We start from the raw sequence: 23,551 nt of genomic DNA on the forward strand, positions 1-23,551 counted from the left end.
ACAAAATTGAATGGATGCACAGTTATGAGTGTCATAATGACATATCGATTATGTTATGATCATAGAGTAATAAACATAGATGGAGGAAATATACGCAATTTTTACATGTTCCCAACAGGGTAAGATTACGTTGTCGGATTGTGTTATATTTTCAAATCCACAATCTTACTATCATTATGAATGTATATTATATTGAATGAAATATATTTATTTGAGTGATTCCAATTAAATATGCAAATTTGAATATTCGGAATCCGATATTTTTCCTAATTGTCGAATTTATAATAAGCAGAATATTTATTATTTTCTGAATCTACCTGAAATCCAAGGTTTGACAACTTTTGCACTCCTAGTGTCATCGGTTATTTCACGTCGTTTGCCGCGCTTGAAGTTTGTTTCCTGAATTTCTGATATATTTAGGTATTTATTCCAATATATTTTGAGATAATATGAAACGTTTATTCACTATGGAACATAAGAAGTGCGTTCTTTGTAGAGAAACTCGCGAATTGAATGAAATATTGTTTCACTGATATGTTTTCATTTCCGCTCGCTTCATGTCAATTTTGAAAGTTTATGTTGGATACAAAATTTGCTTACTGAAAATGACATATGCTCCCTCTATCTATGTTCATTACTCTGAGGCCGCGAGTAAACTCAAAAAAACTGCTGACAGGTGCTTTCATACAGTTTTCTCATCTAGAAACCATTTTTAATTCAAAATTGAGCGTTTATGATTGGTGAAAATTAACTCAGTATCTTCTGGGATATTTCCTATTCTTGGTCACTTACAAAGTCATTCCGAATCCGATTCATATTTTTCAAACTTAATTTTGTGCTTTAGACCAAGTTTGAAGCAAGAACAAATTCATACGAAAGAGGTGCTTACATCATTTATATCGATCTTATATCCAACCTTACTAACATTATAGCAAACATTGTTGTTGTTGACGTTATTAATGTCCCCCGTTTTTCCACATCTCACTCTTTTATCGATCAACCTAAAATGGCTAGAGGAAATTTCTGTGATACTCCCCGATCTGATGCATAGATGGCGGTGCTAGTATTAAAACCATATGATTTTCAGTCAGTACCAACCTTCAAATGATACGTGTCAAAATTTTATAGCAGTCCGACCATTAGTTTGTGAGATATTGCCTTGTGAGTGTAGCTACTTTTGTTGAAAAAGTTGGAAAAAAAGAATTGCGTATGCTGATAAAATATTGCTTTTGAAGGGAAAAATAATTGAATAAAATCTTGGCTTGATGAAGAGTTTCCGGGGTGTGCACCAGGAAAATCAACCATCATTGATTGGTCTGCTAAGTATAAACGTGATGAAAGGAGCACCAAAGACAACGAACGCAGTGGATGCCCAAAAGAGGCTGTCACCGACGAAAAAATCTAAAATGTTCACAAAATAATTTTGAATGACCGTAAAGTGGAGTTGACCGAGATAGCAGACATTGTGAAGATATCATCTGAACGTATACATCATATAATTCAAGAATATTTGTACATGAGAAAGCGGTGTGCAAAATGGGTGCCGGGCGAGCTCACAGTCGATCAAAAGCAACAACGTGTTAATTATTCTGGGCAGTGTTTGACGTTGTTTGAGTGCAATAAACCTGAATTTTTGCGTCGATATGTGACAATGGATGAAAAATCCATTTGAAGAAGAAAAAGGTGCTGTTTCATCAAGACAATGCGCCGAATCACAAATCAATGCAAACAATGGCAAACTTGCATGAATTGGGCTCCGAATTGCTTCTGTATCCACCGTATTTGCCAGATCTGGCCCCCAGCGACTTTTTCCTGTTCTCAGACCTCAAAAGAATGCTAGCTGGAAAAAAATTTAGCGCCAATGAAGAAGTTATCGCCGAAACTGAGGTCTATTTTGAAGCGAATGACTAATCGTACTACAAAAATGACATCGAAAAGTTAGAAGATCGCTATAATCGCTGTATCGCCCTCGAAGGCGGCAACTATGTTGAATAATAAAATCGAATTCTGACAAAAAAAAAAAGGTTGTTTTACTATGGTAGACCGAGGGCTTTTCAATTGGTCTGTTAATGCTATTAATTGATACAAATGAATTTACTATCGGGTATATTTTCCATTTGTCCACTCGTTATTTCCTCCACCTCAATCCCAAAACATACCACAAGGCCTAATGTGGATTTATATCCCGATACATATCGTATATCACGTTGCCAATTTTTCCGAGATGAAAAATATCGTCCGTAACTCCATATTCCGGATCCCCCCTTATTCTCGATTCAGGGAGACTACGGGCGGCAAACTATCAGTGGCGAAACAAAATCGCCTTCTCAACAAGGGATTTCCGCCCCTAATAAACGCATTTACCCGATGTTCAGGAGTAATATACAGTAACATATAGATCTTCGAGAGCCATAATAAATATATGATCACCCGCCATGCTACCAATTTGCCAAGGGCCCCAATATCGTATCCTTGGGGTTCGAGCTCGATCCTCCCACTGATGCGGGAGGGCAGAAATGGGCTTTTCAGTATTTGGGGTTATGGACTTTGGCTTTTGTTGATTATGGCGGATGTTGCGGTTTATGGTCTTAGGAGATGACACTCCGAATTGTCATACATCCATTATTCTCGATGATAAACGATGATTGAAATCGTTTGAGGAAAAATTGTGATCCCCACTCAAATTTACACAGTTTACTTTTTGGAATGTGTAGAATCCAACAGAATCTAAAAAGAAGAGTGAGACATCCATAAGTGCTCGTATAAATGCTATAAACATGAACCATACCACATGTGTGCTATAAACTTGAAGATACAAAAATCAACTGCTGCCGCATCTCAAGAATAAAATCAATTAGACAAGATTAAAAATATTAATATATCGAAAACTTATAACACATAAACATGACATGTATTGCTACGATGATCCTGAATACGGTATTCTTGACCGGAAAGTCCTAGCGCAATATGCGGCTATATGTCCTCGATAACTACATAGGCGTACAACTTGTCTTCCGCCGTTTTTCTTTCTAAATTCGAAGCTTTATTGTGAAAACGGGTTATACATTTATTATTCAAAGTATTGTCCATCGCTGGCCACTACTTTCCCCCATCTTTCAGGCGGCGTACGAATCGTGCTGGTCAGCCAGGCCATTGATCGAAACAAGTGATAGTTCGAGGGAGCAAAGTCTGGGGACTTTCTCTCGGCTTCAACTCGTACGGTACCTAATTTCCTTGTTTCTGATTGATTCCCATGACTTTCAAGCGTTTTAAAATGGCTTTTTATTTCACTCCCAATGATCCCGCCAATTCTTGTTGAGTTCGACACGAGACCTGATCCAGTAAAGCCTCCAATTCTGCATCTTCGAAAACCTTCTCTCTTCCACCACCATGCTGATCTTCAACGTCAAAATCACCGGTCTTGAAGCGTTGAATCCACTCTCGGCAAGTTCTTCCACTAATAGTGGCCTCACCATACGAATTTGAGAGCATTGATGAGCCTCAGTCAAATAAAAAAAATCTTCATATTAAAGCAGAAAATTAAAACCTCCCGCAAATGACCAGAATTTGGCTCGTAGGCTGACATGTTTAATCGAGAATAACTTTATGATACAGACACAAATCGACTAATATCTCGATGGAGTTATGTTTACGAATACCTGAGCTTATTGTATGACATCTACGATCTATTTATTTTGACTACCACTTTCTGCTACAGCCATCTCTTGCAAAACGGCGGAAGCAAAGTTAAATACCTAATAATTCCAGTTTCTCAATGTCAAGTCAAATATTTATTCATCAAATACTCGAAAAATCAAGTACATGCTATCAATCTACTTGATATTCAGAAATTTTATTGTGTAGCTTGATATCAAGTCATGGAATAAATATCCCAAATCAAGTCGAGTCAAGTTTGAGTATATAATTTGAGCTTAAACTCCACTTGATTTGAGATATTTATTTCTTGACTTTATATCAAGCTACACAATGAAACTTCTGAAAATCATGTAGATTGATAGAATGTATTTGATTTTTCAAGTACATGATGAATAAATAATTAACTTGACATTGAGAAACTGCTACTTGACTTGATTTCAAGTCAAGCCAAGTTAAGTCGCTTGAATATCAAGACAAGTCGGGAATCTCTAACTATAATAATAAAAATTTACTTAATTGATAGTGAAAATTAATAGTAGCACGAAAGAGTAAACTCGTTTAATCCCCTCCGAAATAAGCCGACGGAAAAATCTTCATCCTCAAACGCGAAACGACGAAATTCGCAAAAAACCCAAGTACGCCGACACCAAACTCCCCTAATTGTCGAAAATGCAAGCAAACGAGCGAGCAAGCTCTGCCTCCAATTTCGTACACGTTTTTCAGAAACGCGACGTCGGGAAAACCTTTCAGAGAGCGCAGAGAAGAACAAAAAGACATAACTCATCTGGACTTACACAACGGAGCCGTATCTTCCGTTATACTTCAATTCCAGCGACTCGGCTGAATGGCACAAACGTGGCGTGAATTCCACCATACACACAGGACTTGTCTGCTTGTAATGCAAAAGCAAATTTACATCCGAAACTTCGCCGCGCGGAATAGTCCAAATAAGGAGAGGGAGGGGGGGATCCGAAGGAGATTTGCAAAATATAATATGATAAGCCGAGTATCCACATCAAAAGCGGCTTTGGAATATAGACGCTCCGGAAGGCAACCGTCCAAAAATCGAAGCTTTGTGTTTTAATGAGCGCTTTGAAGCTTGCTGCGCGGCCCACGTGATATGGGAAAAAGGAGGACGTAACTACTACTGCAGATGCGGAATTTAAAATTGCGGGGGAAAGTTTGGCCGCGACGCTTGCGTTCGGATGAAGATGAACGTACAACAAATCGTCGAGTGTATGGAGGAGCTTAGGCTCGGATTACCGTTAGGCCGGTCCGTCATTTCGAAAATATTATTTTGGGCGCGCGATGATAAGTTTCGGGGTCCTTTAATCCTTGCCTGGCATGGAGTTGGGGATGACTTTGAAATATTGTTTTTATACTTCGTCGGTTATTTGTTCGATTATTCTCTAACAGTTTAATAATGGTTGTTTGGTATCTGGATGTTTTGTATGGCGATAATTATTATTGATATTATGTTGTAGAGAAAGCACTAGAACTTTATAATTAAGAGGGATTGCCACCACGTGGCTTTTGCTTTCCCTTCTGGCGCTCCTGCGATGACCAAACTTTGTACGGTATACGAAGTTGTACATTCACTTAATCTTCTTTTTTTTTAACGAAATAAGTAGAGGGAGATTCCACCTCTTTTCTAACGATCTCTAATTTCGTATTGTAGTTGTAGAAATTCACTACAAACATGGTAAATATTTCGGAGTCACAGATAGCAAAATTAAAGCACTTTTGGGAAGTCGGGAAGCAACTTCTCGACCGGAAATAGTGACTCTGGTAGAAAAATTTGAGCTGTTGGGACAAGTTATTGATGTGCCGAATAGAAACGGTGTGCGACGCTCAAAAACAATTGAAGATATTGCTGATGTAGCCCGTAGTGTGACGAAAGAAAAAGCAGTGGAATTTTTTCACCAGAAGTGTTCAATCAATCATTCTGAATTATTCACTTCATAACTTTATAATTATTATACTTTGCTACAAAAAAGACACTGATTAAATCTTTGGATTTGGCTCACCCATTAATACACACTTGTATTAACGTCAAAAAATAATCTGAATATTTAATGACCAACAAAAACTGATCACCCAATTTAAAAGGTGGAAGGAATATTCTATTTTTTTTTCACTTTAATTCTCTATGCAACAATAATAGAAACCTCTAATCTAAATGAAGTCATTCGCATAAAAGGCTCGAAACCATCAAGAACGGCCTTCCTACGAAAGAATAATCCCTCCGAAGATTTTCCATTGTTTCCGTTCTTTTTCGAATATTAATGAACTGTCATAATTAAAAATGGAAAAATCCGACGAGGAACAACTCCGAAATTAAAATAGTATGAACCAAAACACTGAGATTGAATTAATCCCGATTATGGAGATGTCGCCAATTCGAACACGATTTTTCAAACACTTTTCAGCGCGACTTTTCTAATTGCAGTCATGAAATCCTATCGTGTAAAACTCATCGAGCGAAAAGCTGGCCTCGGCTCGAATGAAAGAGTCGAAAAGTTTGGATTTAATTCGAACAAATGTGCGAATTGGAGAGAGAACAAAAATTCGCTCGGAAAGTAGTTGAAAGTGTGGTCCGGAAAACTTTGTGTTCAATTATGGTTTCGGATTCGGGGACAGTATTATTCGAAAAACCAAAAAAAAGTCGTTAGTTTCAGATTATAGTAACCATAGAAATTGATCATGTAGTAACGGAAAAGAACATACCACCTTAGTAATAAGTGATTTTTTTTAAAAGGGATGAAGTTTAGTCAATTTAATTTTTTTTTGTATATGTTGGAGAATGCTTAATTGGTTATTGCATTATTGTATATACCAGGCTGTCGATACGGTTAACGAAACCAATGACCCTAAGGAGCCTTGGCCATTACTTCGTGAGTATCTAAAACTGACTTTCCCATGTGAGTGGTTCTAAGGCCAATCAGCCTTGGACATTTGCATACCATGTATTCAGCTGTATCCACTTCCTTTCCACAGAGCCTACAGATTTCATCTGCTGACTTACCCATGCGGTACAAAAGGTATTTGCACCGACAGTGTCCTGTCAGCAGTCCCACCATTACCCGAAGCTAAGCTTAGTGCTATCTTCAGAAGCTTCCTGGAAGAGATCGGTGAAAGCACCACAAATTTCTTTGCCTGAACAAGAACCCGAGTGTTATTCTATAGGGGTTTTCTTTTGTCCCTCTTCCATTGTTGAACCGCAGCCTTATATTGGTCTTTTACAAGCCCACAGAAGGTTTAAGGACAGGGACCGTATTCTCGACAAGTGATCTTTCAAAACGTATACGTTCTTTCAGTGCTCTGAACTCTGACTGTGCGTATACGTTCTGAAAGATCACTTGTCGAGAATACGGTCCCTGGTGTCAACCGTGATGCCTTTTTTGGAAGTTTTGAAGTCGGAAAATCGAGGTGTTAAGTTTTCATTGAACCATCCTGTATATTCCAACCATAGACGAATTATTGAAGTCCAGCAAAGTTTACGAATCAACACAGTTTCCGCCGAAGCCAGATAATTAAATTTATCATTTATCCCTTCGAGCACACTTTCCAATCTTATCTGTTAGGCAGTTTCTAACCCCATCGAGAGTTTCATATCCAATTTTGGCTTTCATTTCGCATGGGCATAGAGCACACCCACCCATTCCTACCGAATTGCTGAATATCAGATAGCCGATGCAATAAAGTGAGTGCTAGTGCGGCTACGGGTCCGACCAAATACATTTAGATAGGTATAAATGTCGATAGTGTAGCTAGAACAGCCGTTATCGCAGGGCATTATCTGCACCTGTCTGCGCAATAATTAATATCACTTATTAATAACGGCAAACTCAATATCAGTTCCGTTTATTTCAACGCGTCCTATATATACCTCTCTCTGATGTTGACCAGCTATGTTCTGGAATGATTAATGGTAAGTATCGTCATCGTAGGCGGATGTGTGTTAATGGGGTTATGATGCACTATCTAGGTTAATTTTGTTATGGACACGAGTTTAGGATTTGCTGTCACGAGTTCTGGTTTCGATGAAAAAATTACTTTGTTGATATTTCCAACTTTTCCATCTATTGAGAAACACTGGAATTATTACATTAGGCTTTCTTATTTCCTTTGAAATATTAAAAACCTTAATTGATGCACTTTGGTTAATTCGTTCCGTAATCAGAATTTAATTTTCTGTCGCTTCCTAGAAAACTTAATACGGCTTGACAGCTTATCGAGTTTATTTTCATTAGTGAGTTGCCACAAGTGTCCTCTGTTCTACCGCTGAGTTTTAGCTTTATCTCTGCGCTAAGTTCCTCATGTTTAAATTAATCAGTGCATCTCAAGTGCCTTTTGCTAGCTTCATAGTGGTAAAACATCGAACAAAGAAGGCTGAAATCAATTGAATATGTAACGATATTGGTCAAAAAAAATGATATGAAACTCATACATTTTGTACTACTAACTAAAAACTCAATAGATTTCAACAACCACTGTATCTCCCGGCTTTTCTCTGTTTCCAAAAGTAAAATTTCCTTCACTACACAACAGACAATTACCATAAAACATCACCAAAACAATTGAAAACATATTATTATATGTTTTCAATTGTTTTGGTGATGTTTTATGGTCAAACTGGCGTATTGCCAGTTCGATTCAAGCTAGGATAAACTATGAACTGACCAAAAAATTCAAAGTAAATAACGGTATACGACAGGGGAAACTCTTAGCCCCCTACTGTTTATCTTCATAATGGATAAACTGATAAAGCAAGTGCTTGAATTGAAAGGGTGCAAAATGAGAGTGGTAAAAATGTGGTATTGATAGCTCTGAGTGGAGATGATCTGCAAAGGCGGTTCTATCAATTCAATACAACAGCAAAAAAGGTCAATTTGAAAATATGCGCGACAAAAACAAAACTAAATGCTTGAAAACGTCCACAACACCACTTGAATGAAAACTAAAAACAAATAAAGTGTTATACAACAGGAGATAAAGTTCAGGTATCTCGGCACAGAAATATCCAGATTCGAAGATGTTGAAACAAAGTTGAGGGAACAAGCCATGAAGGCAGCCAGAACGGTCACATATATCAATCAATGTAATCAATTCATATAGGAACTGAGTCAAATCTAGGAGCTACAAGAAGGCGAACAGAGCCATGTTAACATACACTGCAAAAACCAGGTTGAAACCTCTAAGACAAAGCAAATCTTCCTGCTGCATTTTCGATTGTAGTGATGGAATAAATGGATTAGAGTGCTCAGGTCCGAAAATATTTTTGGGCTACATATGAGTATTGTAGTACATCGAATTTTGAATGTTCACCATGTTGCTCTAAGGTATGAGCAAAGGCTCTTTCTGTCTCGTTTCAGCGCTCTTTTACCTTCAATGCTGTGAAATTGCATAATGTAATACTAAAGGGTTCCACTTCAAACTTGTTGAAAAGGCAATTGAGGAATAGCCAGTTATAGATTCTGTAAATATTATTCATATTTTGATATTTTTCATTTGTATATTGATCGAATTCATTTATGTTGTTTTTCTCTCTTTTTTTTTGTTATTTTTTATTTGTATTTTGTTGAGGGTTGACTGAAGTAGAGTTGGCTAGAGTTCACCCCTATAAGTGCCATAAAGATTTTATTATTATTTCTTTCACGTCACTTTTGTGTATTTTGTCATGAGTGTGCACGAATGTACTTTTCTGACATTTCAGTACAGATTTCATATACAAGCATGACACTGGAGCGCTGCTCGTCTTCCCTAAACTCTCAAATTTCCACCAATAAGGGGTAACAACGAAGATTTCTGCTTAGGTGGTAAGGGTAGAAACGGGAATTGTTCCAACGGCTGCGGCGAAGTTGTGAACTTTCTTGAACGATGAAAAAAGCTGATTTCCCATCAAAGTTTCGCTCATCTCAACCGACGCACTAATGAGGAACCTGCGCTTTTATCTGAAACAAAATTTCGGCAAGATATGAAACGGCTTTCCCCTGATTCTCCACGACGTGAAATTAATCTTTTCTGGCTCCCAAATTCGTTGAAAAATTAAATGAAGCGATGAAAGTTTAAGAAGTAATTACAACTTCCCACTTTTCAACTTGCCCAAACATGCCACCCCGTGCAGGCGGCAAAAAGGAGGTGGGATTTTTCCGGGTTAAGGCGGAAAATGGGAAAAATTCATAAACTACATTCAAAGGAGTGCTGCTTATAATCTACACATCTAGATCCGTTCGAAAATTCGTGAAATCAGAAGCTTTTGTGAGGTTTTTTTGTCAGTCCATCAACACTAAAAATTCTGTAGTGATCATTTTAATCCAATTCCTTATTAAAGCTTTATAATGTTGGTGTAGAATAGATTATTGCATAGAAATGGAGAAAACTTCTAGTAAAAGTCACCAACTTCTATTTCAAATAACGCTTCAGCCTTTTTCAAATGGCCTTCTCTACTTTCCACAGTGACATTTTCATTCATTGATTGCCTAAAAGTAATAACTTTTTTCCGCATAAATGAAATCAAAACAGTGTAGCAAAACGTACTTAAAGAATTTTGGTCTGCTTTTCTCCATGGTCCTAATTATACTGGGCAAAAATTACGTTGAACACCCTGTATCGCACTTAGTATATGTCATAAAGGACTATGTATTTGTCTTGTTTATGGTGGAATAACCTATAAATGATTCGTGAATATTTGGAAGAATTTTAAATTTTTATTGCAACATGTTATTCGTGATAATGTAAAAAATATTCAATGCATTAATTATTGCCGTGATCTATTAGTGGAAATGATAAACCAAAATTTTAAGAGTTTGTTTTTCCTAAATACAACCGCTTGAGATTGTGAAGTAATCTTCTATTCGAAATCGATTCAGAAAAAGTGTTTATTCAACAAAATAGTGTCAGTATTTTATTTTATTGTACTATTTAGTGAATGAAGTTAATCAATTTGCTGCTATTTCCGAATATATCGTTAGGAAATTTCGCTATTGAGTTTAATTCAATCCATATTACTACGCTGAAATGTTTGAAATGTGTCATTGTTTGAAATGTGATCGAATTGTACGGTTTTGTTTTCAATTTTGAATCACAATTTAGGCCAGAATATCAGGTAAATAAATTGATAAATACAATATCTCGAATAAAATTGAAAATTACAATAAATCCCAAGGTGTTTTTCACTCACTTTTCGATTGAAATTGATTGTAAATGCTTCGATACCTTCATCGTGACATCATTCCAGTTTTTGTCCAATGCTTCATGATACACGATACATCTGTCAAACTACATTTGCGTAGATATCGAAATGAATTGATATATAATTAAAATTGCTACATGCTAGATATATCGCGAAAAAAAACAGAAATGGAAACAAATGTAATTTCCATTCAATTTGGGCTGGAATGTGTTTTTCTTTTGGTTTTTTTTCGATCGGAAGTATTGAAATTGAGCTTTTCCCATCTAGATAGCAGAATGAATGTGTACTACAACAAAAAATTAACCAAATATGTCACCATATACGATCGATTGTAGTGCAGGCGAAACATTATTTTTTGTGGTTCACCCAATAATTTCCGATTATTGTTATGGAAATTTATCAACATCATGAACAACTATACCAAGAGACAATCGAAAATATTCTTGCTTCAAAATTCAACCCTACATGTTGCGAATTTTTCAGTTTTTTTTTCGGCCATTATATTTTTCTAACTATTTCCAATGGATATATTCGAAAACTTTACATTTATTTTTTGGAAATGTACCTTTATCCTCACAAAATTTACATTTATTTATGTTTTTTTTCTATGAATTTGTATGATACTTGTATCGAACAAATTTTTTCATTAAAGAAAACGAATTAATATTATGAGTATCCTTAGAATTATTCGACTTTGCGTTTTTTCACTTTGCACTTTCCAAATAAATCACTTTCCACGAAAAACAACGAAAAACTCAAAATGTAAAAGTGCGAAGAGAAAAATCAAGAAAAAGTTGCTCAGTAGTTCGGTGCATCAGATTTTATCGTTCTCAACGCATATCGCAGCATTATTTTTCACTCTGCAAATTTGATAAAATACCACTAATACATTTCATTTAATTCCAGAAATCTAGTCTACAATTTGAGCCTTAGTGATCTAGCAGAACAGCAAAGACTGACATGGTATTCAAACGAACAAGATGCTAAGATGTGTGTGATGAAAGGAAAAGATGAGGTGAGTTTCCAACATGAAAAAAGCGTCGTTTTCGATTCGACAAGTGCATTTTAAGAGTTGACAAGTATCCAAATATCTATTGATAAAACAAAATCAATACAATAAAATGTTGTTGAAGAACAATTGAGGTGAAATTATATTTAGTCTATATAAAGATGTGAGATTAGTTTTGAGTTGTAATAACACGAATTTTCGCAATAAGTCTGTCAATTTATATCATAATGAAACTGAGTTGCTTGGAAACACCACTCATCCTACGGACTCGAGAAACTCAATTGAGTTATGAAATAAAAGACAGAATCACGAGATCAATTCAATCACGATTGGAATTTCATCAAACTATTTCACGAACAAAAGTTCACAATTAGTTAAAAAAAAAGTTAAGAAATCTGAAATTTGAATTGAATTAATTTCATTCGAAAACTGCTGTATTGAGATGAACTAACATTTTTCCGACAGAATTGATAATGCGTAACAGAGTGCTGCTGTTACAAAATGGCGAAAGCGCGCATGGCGTATTTCCCGATAGGCAATTTAACAAATCAAATATTCAACGCTGTTCATTACCAGAATTCACCTGTTGTTGTCAAGTTAACGATCGATTCAACATGAAATATCTTTGTTCTATTCGCGAATCCAAGCAAATGTAAATCGAATATCGACCTAACATATTGTTTCCTAGCGATTAGGTTGACTGATGTAATAACTCGAGTATCAATTGTATTTTAACTGCGCGTTATAGGTTCGTATAATAACCCCCCATTCTATTGAAACTGTATTAAATAGGTATACTGCTTCAATTGACTTCGATTAACTGAAAGTCAGGCATCGTATGACTATTGATTGAAGTGTCACGGAAAATTTCTCATTGATGGTATTAACTGAAGAATTATGGGGTTTTCAGTTGAGGTGAATTGGCTTTTGAAAGTTGTTGTTTGATATTTTAGTATTGAGCAAAATCTGAACTAATTTTTCATAAGCACTTTTGCACATTTGCGGTTGTATGTCCTCGATAACGAATTCCATCTTTTAAGTCTTAAATCAGTTTTGGAGTATCAGCAAAGATCTCATCTTTCTTGTTGCTCCAAATAAAATTGTCTGAATGTAGGCCTCTAGCTTGATCCGTCAACAACGCACAAAATTCTTCCGAGTTCTCAGAAAACGTTGGAGTTCATTTTTATGCTCTTTATTTGAGATTAGTAAAGTTTACCTCAAATTTAAGAGAGAGAAGAGTGTATAATTTAGTTCGATAGTACAGCCAACCATGCTGAAGGTGATATCTGTTCAATCTAGGCAACCTAGCCGCTTGTTTAATAAGATGCCTTGCATGATATATATGATGATCTATCAACGATAAATTTGTACTTTATCTTCGATAGTGTCTATTAGTGTTGTTGATTCTGGATGGATAGCGAATTTTTCGTTCGTAAAGGTGTCTCTGACTACCATCTCCAAGTCCAAAGGTAGAAAACGTGTTGTCCTAGGATTTCTTTCGAGTAATTTGGCTTTCATTCGAGTTGGGCTGCTTGCATTTGGAAATTTCAGCACCATCATAGATAGGATGTTGTTATCGATGAGAAGCAATATGACCAGGTTGCAATCACTCTTGAGGTGGTACAGGGTTCTATCTTGGGCCCAATTATCTTCTTTATATTAGCGGTAGATCTTTTCTGTTTAACGAAAACAAAATTCTTGTTGTAGATTCATATTCGAACTGTGCAAGTTTGACAAGGTGTCAATTTAATTCTGGATATCAATTGGTAGGGAATCCACAGTTTGTTTAGGGCGGTAAATTCAATACTACTGTTAGAAATTTTGATTGAAGATGTCCACTGGATCGACCATTTCCTGAAAATACAACTAAAGTACATAATTACAAGTACAGATTTTTGCTCAAAAGCTCGTAGTGTTAGATAATTTTGGAGAATCTTTTTTAGGTTCAAGGATCTGAGCATGATCTTCAGTGAACTTGATTTTTCTCAAATATTTCGAATCTGTCCATAATTATTCACACACATCATGTGTATCATTTAATTATTATTTTTTTTTAACCCTAATTATGCTCGTGAAGAGAATGCGATTTTATCGTCTAGTGTAATACAACCTTTTATGTACTCCTATTGAATTATATCTTCATTATTCAACTGCTTTTGAGCAATTAATAGTATCTATCAACAAACAACGAAATTTATAATAACTCGCTGCTATAACTCACTATAATAAATCGGAAAAGATGGCTCTATGCTTACATAATTCTGTGCTTCTATTCGGTTGGCCGAAAGGGAACATTCCATTATTGTTATTGAGGGAGGAAGGTCACTTTGACAAATTTGACGTTTATTGGTAAATATCAAGGTTTGTCAATAAAGTTCTTTCTCTGTCTTGAATTTTAGTATTCATTGTTATAGTCGTAGTTAAAGTATAGTATTCAACTTGCGCTAATAGCCATAACTCACTTGATGAATTACAGCACTAGCCTGCGGCTCGTGCTGCAAACTTCATCTGCGTGAGTTATGACCTACATTACCGCTCGTTGAATAATATAGATACTATTTTCCATAACAAGAGAAATTCAGTTGAAAAATAAAATTTACCTACTCAAAAGAGTTGTTATGACAACATTTCAACATTAGCTGTAAAAAAAGTAATTAAATGAATAAATTGTGTGTTTATTACGTGCTCTTTATATTTTCCAAATTTTGGCAGGACAATGTATGCTGCATCCACTATTAATTGATAAATAGATCGTGTACATTTTCTATAACCATTTCAATTCCTTACGTACTATTCGACCACCCCATAGAATATTCGTTCGAAGCAATTTCATTACTCTTTCTGTCATTTTCCATCATCCCTCTATACAAAACTTCCAATGTTATTATCCCGCATTACCCAAAACGTTCTCGTACTTACTTATCAAATTCCATTGAATATACGACCCATCCCCGGCACTGAAATGATCCCGGGCGAATTCATCAAAGTTTCCAAACCAAATCGACGTGTATTTTTATCGCATCCATTGCACTCGGGGAGAGGGAATGATTCCACTATCCTGCGAATGCCGCGCCGAAAGTAACTGCTGCATTCAGCACAAATATGCCGTGTTTATTAACTAGGAGCAAATGAAGCACTTTACGTGCACCGCCAAGTCGCTGGCCTTAGTGTAAAGTTTAATTTAGCCCGCTCTCTCTGCTCTGCTCTACTCTGGCGGCGGCGCCATTTTACGTTATTCCATTATTTCCGGGTATTTTCATTTCGACAGAGGTGATTTTGAATTGTCGGGCGTATTATCAGGATGCGCACATGATTTTCCCTGGTTCCGCAAATAAGTTTTCCGCCCAGTGAGTCCATTGCTCTAATTAGATTCAGACCCTGTTACTCTATTTGTTTATGACTTTAGGACTGGCGGAATGTGTCGTTTTGGTTGGCTAGTGTGATTTGGATCGTTCCGTTTTGAAAATGGAAATACAGGATTGAGCTTTATTGTTCTGTGAAGGATGGACCAACACTCTGTCAAGAATTCAAATAATAATCCGTACTGCGATATTCGGTATTCCTGCAACGATCGAACTAAATAATTCTGTAGTACCTCGAGCAAATGCTCTTTCATTAAAGGGATAATTTTTCAATTCACAAAATCGGTAGAGTTTCAATTCAATTTCTGGAAATCTATCTGTCGATGTATTTGTTCAAATTGTTTGAATGTGCCTCCTCTGTGAAACATTTAATAGCGAAAATAATTTTTCCTGCAACTGCTATGAAAAGTGAGTAATTGCTATAGCTTACTCAATTTCAAATCTATGTATTTCTCACACTGTGAGAAATATTATTTTGAATAGAATTAATAGGTTAATCAAATAGGTAAATCAGAATCAGAATGTGTAAGACAATAAATCAGAATTATTTAAATTTGTGCAGTTGTAGGAAAAGTATAGTGTGCAACATGTGGAGAAAGTCCATTTCTCACTCGTGTGTTTGCGACACCGCTAGTGAGAAAAGTTTCCCCACTTGTTGCACAATATACCATAGTGATCAAAGTATAATTATCAATCTGGGTTTAGATATTTTCTCACGTTTTATGGCCAAAAATATTCTGAATTACCCAGGTTTCTTCCAGTATATGAGTGAGCAACCTATAATTATTTCAAAACTATTTACATTAAAGAGTAGCATACATGCTGGCCACGAGGGTTTTGAAGCTATTATCCTTATTAGGTGTTTCAGCTGTCTTTTGGGTAGTTACAAGTAACTAACACCCAGTTGCAGAAACGTTAATTGAAAAGTAATACCTCCACTAAACGAGCAGGTATCAATTAGGCTCCTCCTATTTGAAGACTGAAATTCTAATGTGGCATTGAATTTAAAAATTTTTTCCTGCAACTGGGTGTTACGACCTTATTACTGTTCCCAACCTAAAAAACGGAAGAATGAATCAATGAACATTCCAGGCAATTGCGGGACAAAAATAAAATAATGAAACTTTTCGACATATCTTGAAATGTTGGCTCATTAACTTCAACTAATCCTCGTAATTTGGGGTTTTCAACGAAAAATGACTAGCGTTCATACAAATTCGTGGTCAAGAGTGCTGTGGAGAAATTAGAGTCGATTTCCTGTGATTACAAGTAGCACTTAGCTACAAATTTTAGTAGCTAAGCGCTACTTGTAATCGCGGAAAATCTACTCTGCTCGTTATCACAACCCGGCCTAGATTGATTGAAAAAATGACAGTTCCCAAAACCATCGATTCTAATCTGACATCCATTTGTTAGGGAGGGCGCCACCATCTAGATCGTCCGAATCCAATAATACGAGACGTTTTGCTGCCATAAGGCATTCACGGCTTGACTTGATATTCAAGCTACTTGACTTGACCTTAATTTGAAATCAACTCAAGTTCAAGTCAAGTAGTAGTTTTTCAATGTTAAGTCAAGTACTTAATAAATAAATACTTGACTACTACTTGACTTGAACTTGAGTTGATTTCAAGTCAAGCTCAAGTCAAGTAGCTAGAATATCAAGTTGAGCCATGAATCCCCAACTGCCATCCATCTTATCGTAGTGAATCTCAAGCCTCATTTACAACATTTACAACGTAACAGTAGAATATTGTCATCTATGGTATTTACCATCACTAGAAAACTGCCATTTCTATTGAGATACGTCACTGTCAGTTATAGTTCCTCAGTTTATTATCATAGATTCCATAGAAATCGAATAAAACCAAACTCGAAACAAATCAAAAGTTGAGGCACAACGAACCTCGCAATGAACACCGACTCGAAATAATAGAAAATACTGATATCCCTCAAACTTCTGGACATAGAGATGTAGAAAGTATATCTATAAATAAATTACCTCTCAAGTCGAGTTCAGGGTTTGCAGAGATAACATTCGAAACTTATATTTATGTTTTCTAGGTACAAATTCATCCAATCCTCTGGCTTACCGCAAAAACTCCAACGCTCAAAGAATTCCAGATAATTTGATTCTGGTTTTGTACTCCGCAAGGTATCAGACTCTAGATAAAACTCTGCGTCTGTTGCTAATAAGATTGTTCCTTGGAGGTTCCTGACAGGAATAAAACTGCTGGTTTCTGCTCGATCGATTTTTTAGTACGATGTATACCAAATTCTTCGCATGTTTGATGATAAAAATATCGAGATATCGATCCAATATTTTACTCCTTCATAAGACCGGAAGTGCTGGTCAGCAGGGCCGTGTGCTATTGATCGAAGCAAGTGATATTCCGAGGGAGCACGTCTGAAGAATACGGCGGGTGGGGTAGGACTTCACATTTCAACGTTTCCAAGTATGTCTTGACCACTTTCGCAACATGGGGTCGAGCATTGTCACGCTGTATAATCACTTTATCATTACTCTCGTTGTATCGGCCGTTATCGCATTAATTGCGTTAGATAACGATCGCCTGTGATTGTTTCAGTCGGTTTTAACAACTCATAATATACTACCCAGAAAATACTGAGCATGACCTTGGAACCGTGAATATTCGGTTTGGCCGTCGACGTGGAAGCATGGCCGGGATATCCCCACGATTTTCTGCGCTTGGGATTATCGTAATGTACCCAATTTTTCGTCAGTCATAATTCGATGCATAAATCCCTTTCGTCTTTGCCTTGCAAGCAGCTGTTTACGAGCGAACAAACTCCGTTCATCATCTCTCGGCTTCAACTCGTACGGCACCTAATTTCCTTGTTTGTGAATCATTCCTTCGATTTTCAGGCGTTCTGATATGGCATGTTGCGTCCCTCTCAATGATCCTGCCAATTCTTGTTGCGTTTGACACGAGTCTTGATCAAGTAATGCCTCCATTTCTGCATCTTCGAAAACCTTCTCTCTTCCACCGCCATGCTGGCCTTCGACGTCAAATTCACAGTTCTTGAAGCGTTGAAACCACTCTCGGCACGTTCATTCACTAATAGTGGTCTCACCATGGGTATTTGAGAGCATTCGATGAGCTTCAGCCGCAGATTTTTCCATATTGAAGCAGAGAAGTAAAACCTCCCGCAAATGACGAGAATTTGGCTCGTAAGCTTATGTTTAATCGAAAATAACAATATGATGCAGACACAAATCGACTAATATTTCGATGGCGTTATGTTTACAAATATCTGAGCTTATTGTATGAAGTTTACAATCTATTTATTTGGACTACCACCTAGCGCTACAGCCATCTATTGCAAAACGGCATATCAATGACACATAACACACAGTCTGAGTTTATCTCTCAACTGACATTACTCTATTTCAATAACTTTCCAAAAAATAAACATATTGAAAACTTAACCAGCCCTTTTTAATATCAACATCAGTCGTTAATAAAATAATTCGCTAATCCCACGAGATAGCGCACATAAAGCGAAACTGAAACACATATTCAGCGCATGCCGAATACGAATAATATGATCGATACTTATTTGCTCGTATTGAATTGTTTACCGTGTGTGGACTAATTCATCTAGCAAATTAGCAACGTTGTCATGAAGAGCAGTTTCTATGTCGATGACTTGACGTGACGAGCAAAACAATTCCGATTAATTCATCCTGTAAACATCGGAATGACTACTGAACGATTGTGTGTACACAAAAAGGTAATCGGTCTCCACGAGCCGTTGTAATTGTTTGCGCAGTTTTTGTCCTGAATGTGTGATATTTTTTTTCGTCCACTTGTTTGCGATCGTTATGAATGATCCCCCTCGTACTCGAGTTGATGAGGGTTCGGAATAGCCGTTGATGTAATTGATTCAATAGAAAGGTTCGCGTCGTTATGATGTTGAGTTATTTCATAATTTTCTCTTATTATGTGGCTAATTTTTTCGTTCTGCCACTTCTTGTAGAACAAAATTGTAAAGGAATATCGCGGATTAGCATAAATATCATGGTTATATTTCATTATTTTATGTTGGTACTCTGATGCTGATACTCTGATTTATCTGTTATCTGTCAAATTTGTGATACAAACAAATGTTCTGCCATCCCACATTTTCAATGCAAATAAACGATATTTATGGAAATACCCAAATCGCCAAAATTCTTGGACCTCCGTAAATTGTATAACAAATTTTTATCATTTATGGTTTTTTGTACATTTAATCTTTATCTATTTTTTATTGCAACGATTTTGCACGCTTCAATTCATGTTACGCTACTGGAATTTTCAAAGACGCGGTAATTTGTCAATTCATCGTATGCGATTGGTCGGGATGCGGATGCGCGTATCTAGAGAAAGAAACAGAGGGAATTTTCTGAGAGATTTTCAATAATTATCTAGATTTCAGAGAAGATACGTACCTTGTACGGGGATAAAGGCTCATCCTACCACTGGTTGAATTGGTTCGCTCTTGTTGATGTTATTGTAATGCTTGTATATTTCAGTAACTTCCACATTCATCATTTGAATGTTTGAAATATTTTCTTTGTTCGAGAATAAAATCAATTTGATAATGCCTGCAACAATATATTTAGATGTTCTCGAAAATAATTCAAGTGAATCGTTCTTATTGAAATTCACAAATATTGTGTCGTTGAAACCATTGAAAAATTCAATGCCAGTGGCGTTCGTGAGTCATTCTGGACGGAGACAAGACTGAGTGAGTATAGTCTTCACGACATCTGATTTTTCTAGACAAAGTGAACAAATCAATATAAACTTCGCAAAAAACAAAATGAAATACGATTGATTTCAATTTCGTTTCACAAATAATGAACTGATAAAACTCATTTCCAACTATTTCTAGAATAAGTCGATATGAAAACTCCATCCAATATACTACTTGCGAAGCAGTGCGGCAGCAACACACAGAAACGCCTGGCTGAAATTGATACCAAGAAATCCTCCGTAAATTTACCGGGGTGTGCAATACGGATGAAGAATTCCCCTTTTTATTGGAATATAATATCGCAGATTGTTTTCTCAGTGCTGCGCGCTGTATTTTTCCTTGATTACATTTCCAAGAAAACAGTACTGGAATGTACAATTTTCATCAGGGGAATCGGACTATTGTTGTTTCTCTCTCCATTGGACAAGATAATACTAATATATCGAATTCTTCTCGTTTGATTTCATTTTGCGAATGAAATGAATTCCAGGAAATTATTAAAGTGTCTGCAGGAGTTCATTGAGAGGAAAGATAAAATTAATATTTTAGAATTTCATTTTGAAATATTATTATCGATATGTCTAGAAGTCATTTTCATTTGTATTATTGTAATGGTTTTTTGATGGAATACAATCAGTATTAAGCTATTGGAGATGATTCTCCAAAATAAGGGGCCTGTAGCGATCCTGGTACCCCTGAGGATTCGTACAAGAAGGATGTAAGGATTTCGTTCGGATGAAGAAAAATCCCTTCTATATAAATATGCCAGCTCATTTTGTAGAAAAATACACAAACCAATCACTACACCTATACGGGGAAAGAGAGTTCTTGCTGAGGTTTCCATCTGTGCTCTTATATCAAACGTTAAAATGTATTATGCCCCGTTCATATTTTCTATGCTAACTCTGAGTTTTATCGATACATGCTTCGTTATTTGAATTTAACAATTTTTTGTATTGCTCTTTCTCAAAAGAATATACCAGTTGTATCAATACAGGGTGTTTATACAGGCAATGTCTTGCTTATTTGACAAGATAATGAAAAAATAAAGAAAATGTTTTGAATAACATCAAAGTACCTTCCCCAATGATGTATGAAAAGATTTTTTATACTTGACAGCCCTTTGGCAGCCCTCACTTTTTATTTTAAAATGGTTCCCCCTGTGTATCGTCAATGAGAATTGCCTGTTATTTTATTTTGAATACAATGATAGCACATACTTGGTATTTTTTTATTAATAACAACAAAAACATAAACATTTTGTTAAGTATGAATTGCAACAACAACTTCAAAAAAGAAAGGAACACTTGAAGCAAGTTTTTGTTATAAAAAACATCGTATTTTTATATCAAAAAATTTATTTACTTCTCATAGGTGGAGTTTGTACAAACATGGGTGGAAGCATTTCATTTTTATTAGAAAAATTAAATAACGTAAAAGAAGTCACCAAATATTAACGTTTTTGTTGTTATTTCCGAAAAATTACCAAGTATGTTCTATCGTTTTATTTCAAATAGAATGACACGCAATTTTCACTGACAATATACAAGGGGTGTCATTTCAAAATAAAAGTGAAGGGTAGCTACCACAAGGCTTTCAAATGTAAGAATCTTTTTTATACATCATTGGGAAGGTACTTTGATGTTATTGAAAGCAATTTTTTTATTACCCTGTCCAATAAGCGAGATATTGTCTGTATACAATAACTTAGGACACCCGTTTTATTTTAGACTAAACTACAATTTCTTGATATTATGAATAGAAACATAACAATTGTCATTGAAATGAGAAGAAGCGGAATAGAATATTGTTTCTATTCATAATTTCAAGATTCAAATTGAACTTCCGTCAATCAACTATTATTCAAAACATTACTTCACAGTCCATTTTCATTTATCAGAAAAAACGTTCTATCGAGGCCTAGAACAGTAGGTATGAAAAGCATTTAACAACCAAAAATTGCAAGTGTTCATCACAAAATAGGCAGAATCATTTCGAATGCACCTACGTGTACTCCCCTTCCCTCAATACGATGTGTTGGAATGGAAATTGTTCAAATGATCGCATCTACCTACTATCTTCGAATAAATGATTGGATTTCTCATCAGTTCCTGGCATTGGATATCTACAATATCAACACCTTTCATTGCGGATAATATATAGATCTGCCAGCTAGGTAGATCTACGTATTCTCTAGTTCCACAACACCCACAAAAAGTTTTGAGTTTGGTTGGGTACGATGAATATCTTTAACTCCATCAATATGTCCCCAATATTACTCAGATTACAGGGATAATTGGTGTGGCCCAGTCTAAATCACCTCAAATAACAAAACGCCTTCAACATACTGTCCACCTTCAGTTGCAACGCCACAGTTGGATCTCGATTGTGCGGAGACCTTTTTCAGCTAGGCCGAAACGGTCAAACATTGTGGAACGCCATCTGATCGGATTAACGATAAGACAAACTGCGAGCTACGTGGTGAATAACGATCTGTAAAGGAGGCCGATGGAAACACATGTTGGACCCCCAAAGTTTGCCGAACTGCCTCCCTCGGCCTCCTTAGACGGCAGTTCGAAGAGCTTTCCCATCTTGCCGGTCGCATATATAGGGATTCCCCCAGTACACGGCTAGTTTTTAACTTTTTAATCTCATTTAAGTCGGTCTTCTTTGAAGTTCCGGCTCGGAATTGTTTTGTCTTCGGACGGGAAGTTTCTTGCGTCACGTGGGGTTTCACAGATGTATTTCGTGCCATTTGAGGGCAAAACATGATTGACGGGGAGATTATGGCTTTTACGTTGCATAGTTGACGGCAAATGTCCTTCATGAAATAAACATTCGATAATTGTACTTTTGATATGAAAGTAATGTATTGTTTGCACAATAAAATATTCTATAATGTTCCTGAATGAAATAAGCTTTCCAGGAAAATATAATTACCGAATCGCCTTCCCAACAAAATACAAGAGAAAATAACAAAGCGACTGCAGTCCTCGGAAAACACCATTCATCAGTCCTATCCCAAGTATCCCAAGAACCAGATGGCAGCACTTATCCACCTAGGCGTTTTTTTCGATATCAATTTCACGCCGACCTCTATATTCGATATGTTGAACTACGCCGGTTCGTCCACGTTTTCGTCTCGACCTCTTCGGCGAAGATATAAGATTGTGTTTTATATCCTTCTCTCATTTCCTTTTTACCTCGGCCCGGACCGGATATCGATTCGGCGGCGTATAAATCACAATTTCCGGGAAATATTTGGAGTAAGATTTCCAACCGTGCTACGTGGAACTTGGATTTATGACAGTCTTGTCGCATGTTGTATGTGGATTTATTGCCCGTCGGTTATTTGTTTTCATATTCATGGGAAACGGGATGTTTATTCTGGAGCATAAGTTTCATGTGCGAATTCCTTGTGGACTAGCGCGGAGGCAATGTGGCGTTTTCTATCATCTATCAACGGAAAGGCGCGTTTTCGAGACCTTGAAAGGTTCACGTAGATTTTGGTTCGTCATTATCGATTGCAAGTAACGTTCGGAAAAAGCAATGCAAATTTTTAGA

General features: G+C 36.4%; 1 protein-coding gene across 6 annotated transcripts in view; it reads left to right on the forward strand.

Annotated features, from left to right (window-relative positions):
- LOC123688802 (semaphorin-1A) overlaps window positions 1–23,551 on the forward strand; it is a 464,359-nt gene that overhangs the window by 376,675 nt on the left and 64,133 nt on the right. For all 6 annotated transcript variants that reach the window (XM_045627467.1, XM_045627472.1, XM_045627471.1 and 3 more), the window contains one exon: window positions 11,759–11,867. In XM_045627467.1, the coding sequence (XP_045483423.1) occupies window positions 11,759–11,867 (109 nt within the window). The remainder of the gene's footprint in view (window positions 1–11,758; window positions 11,868–23,551) is intronic.

This window comes from Harmonia axyridis, chromosome 1 (assembly GCF_914767665.1).
Source record: "Harmonia axyridis chromosome 1, icHarAxyr1.1, whole genome shotgun sequence".
Lineage (NCBI taxonomy): Eukaryota > Metazoa > Arthropoda > Insecta > Coleoptera > Coccinellidae > Harmonia > Harmonia axyridis.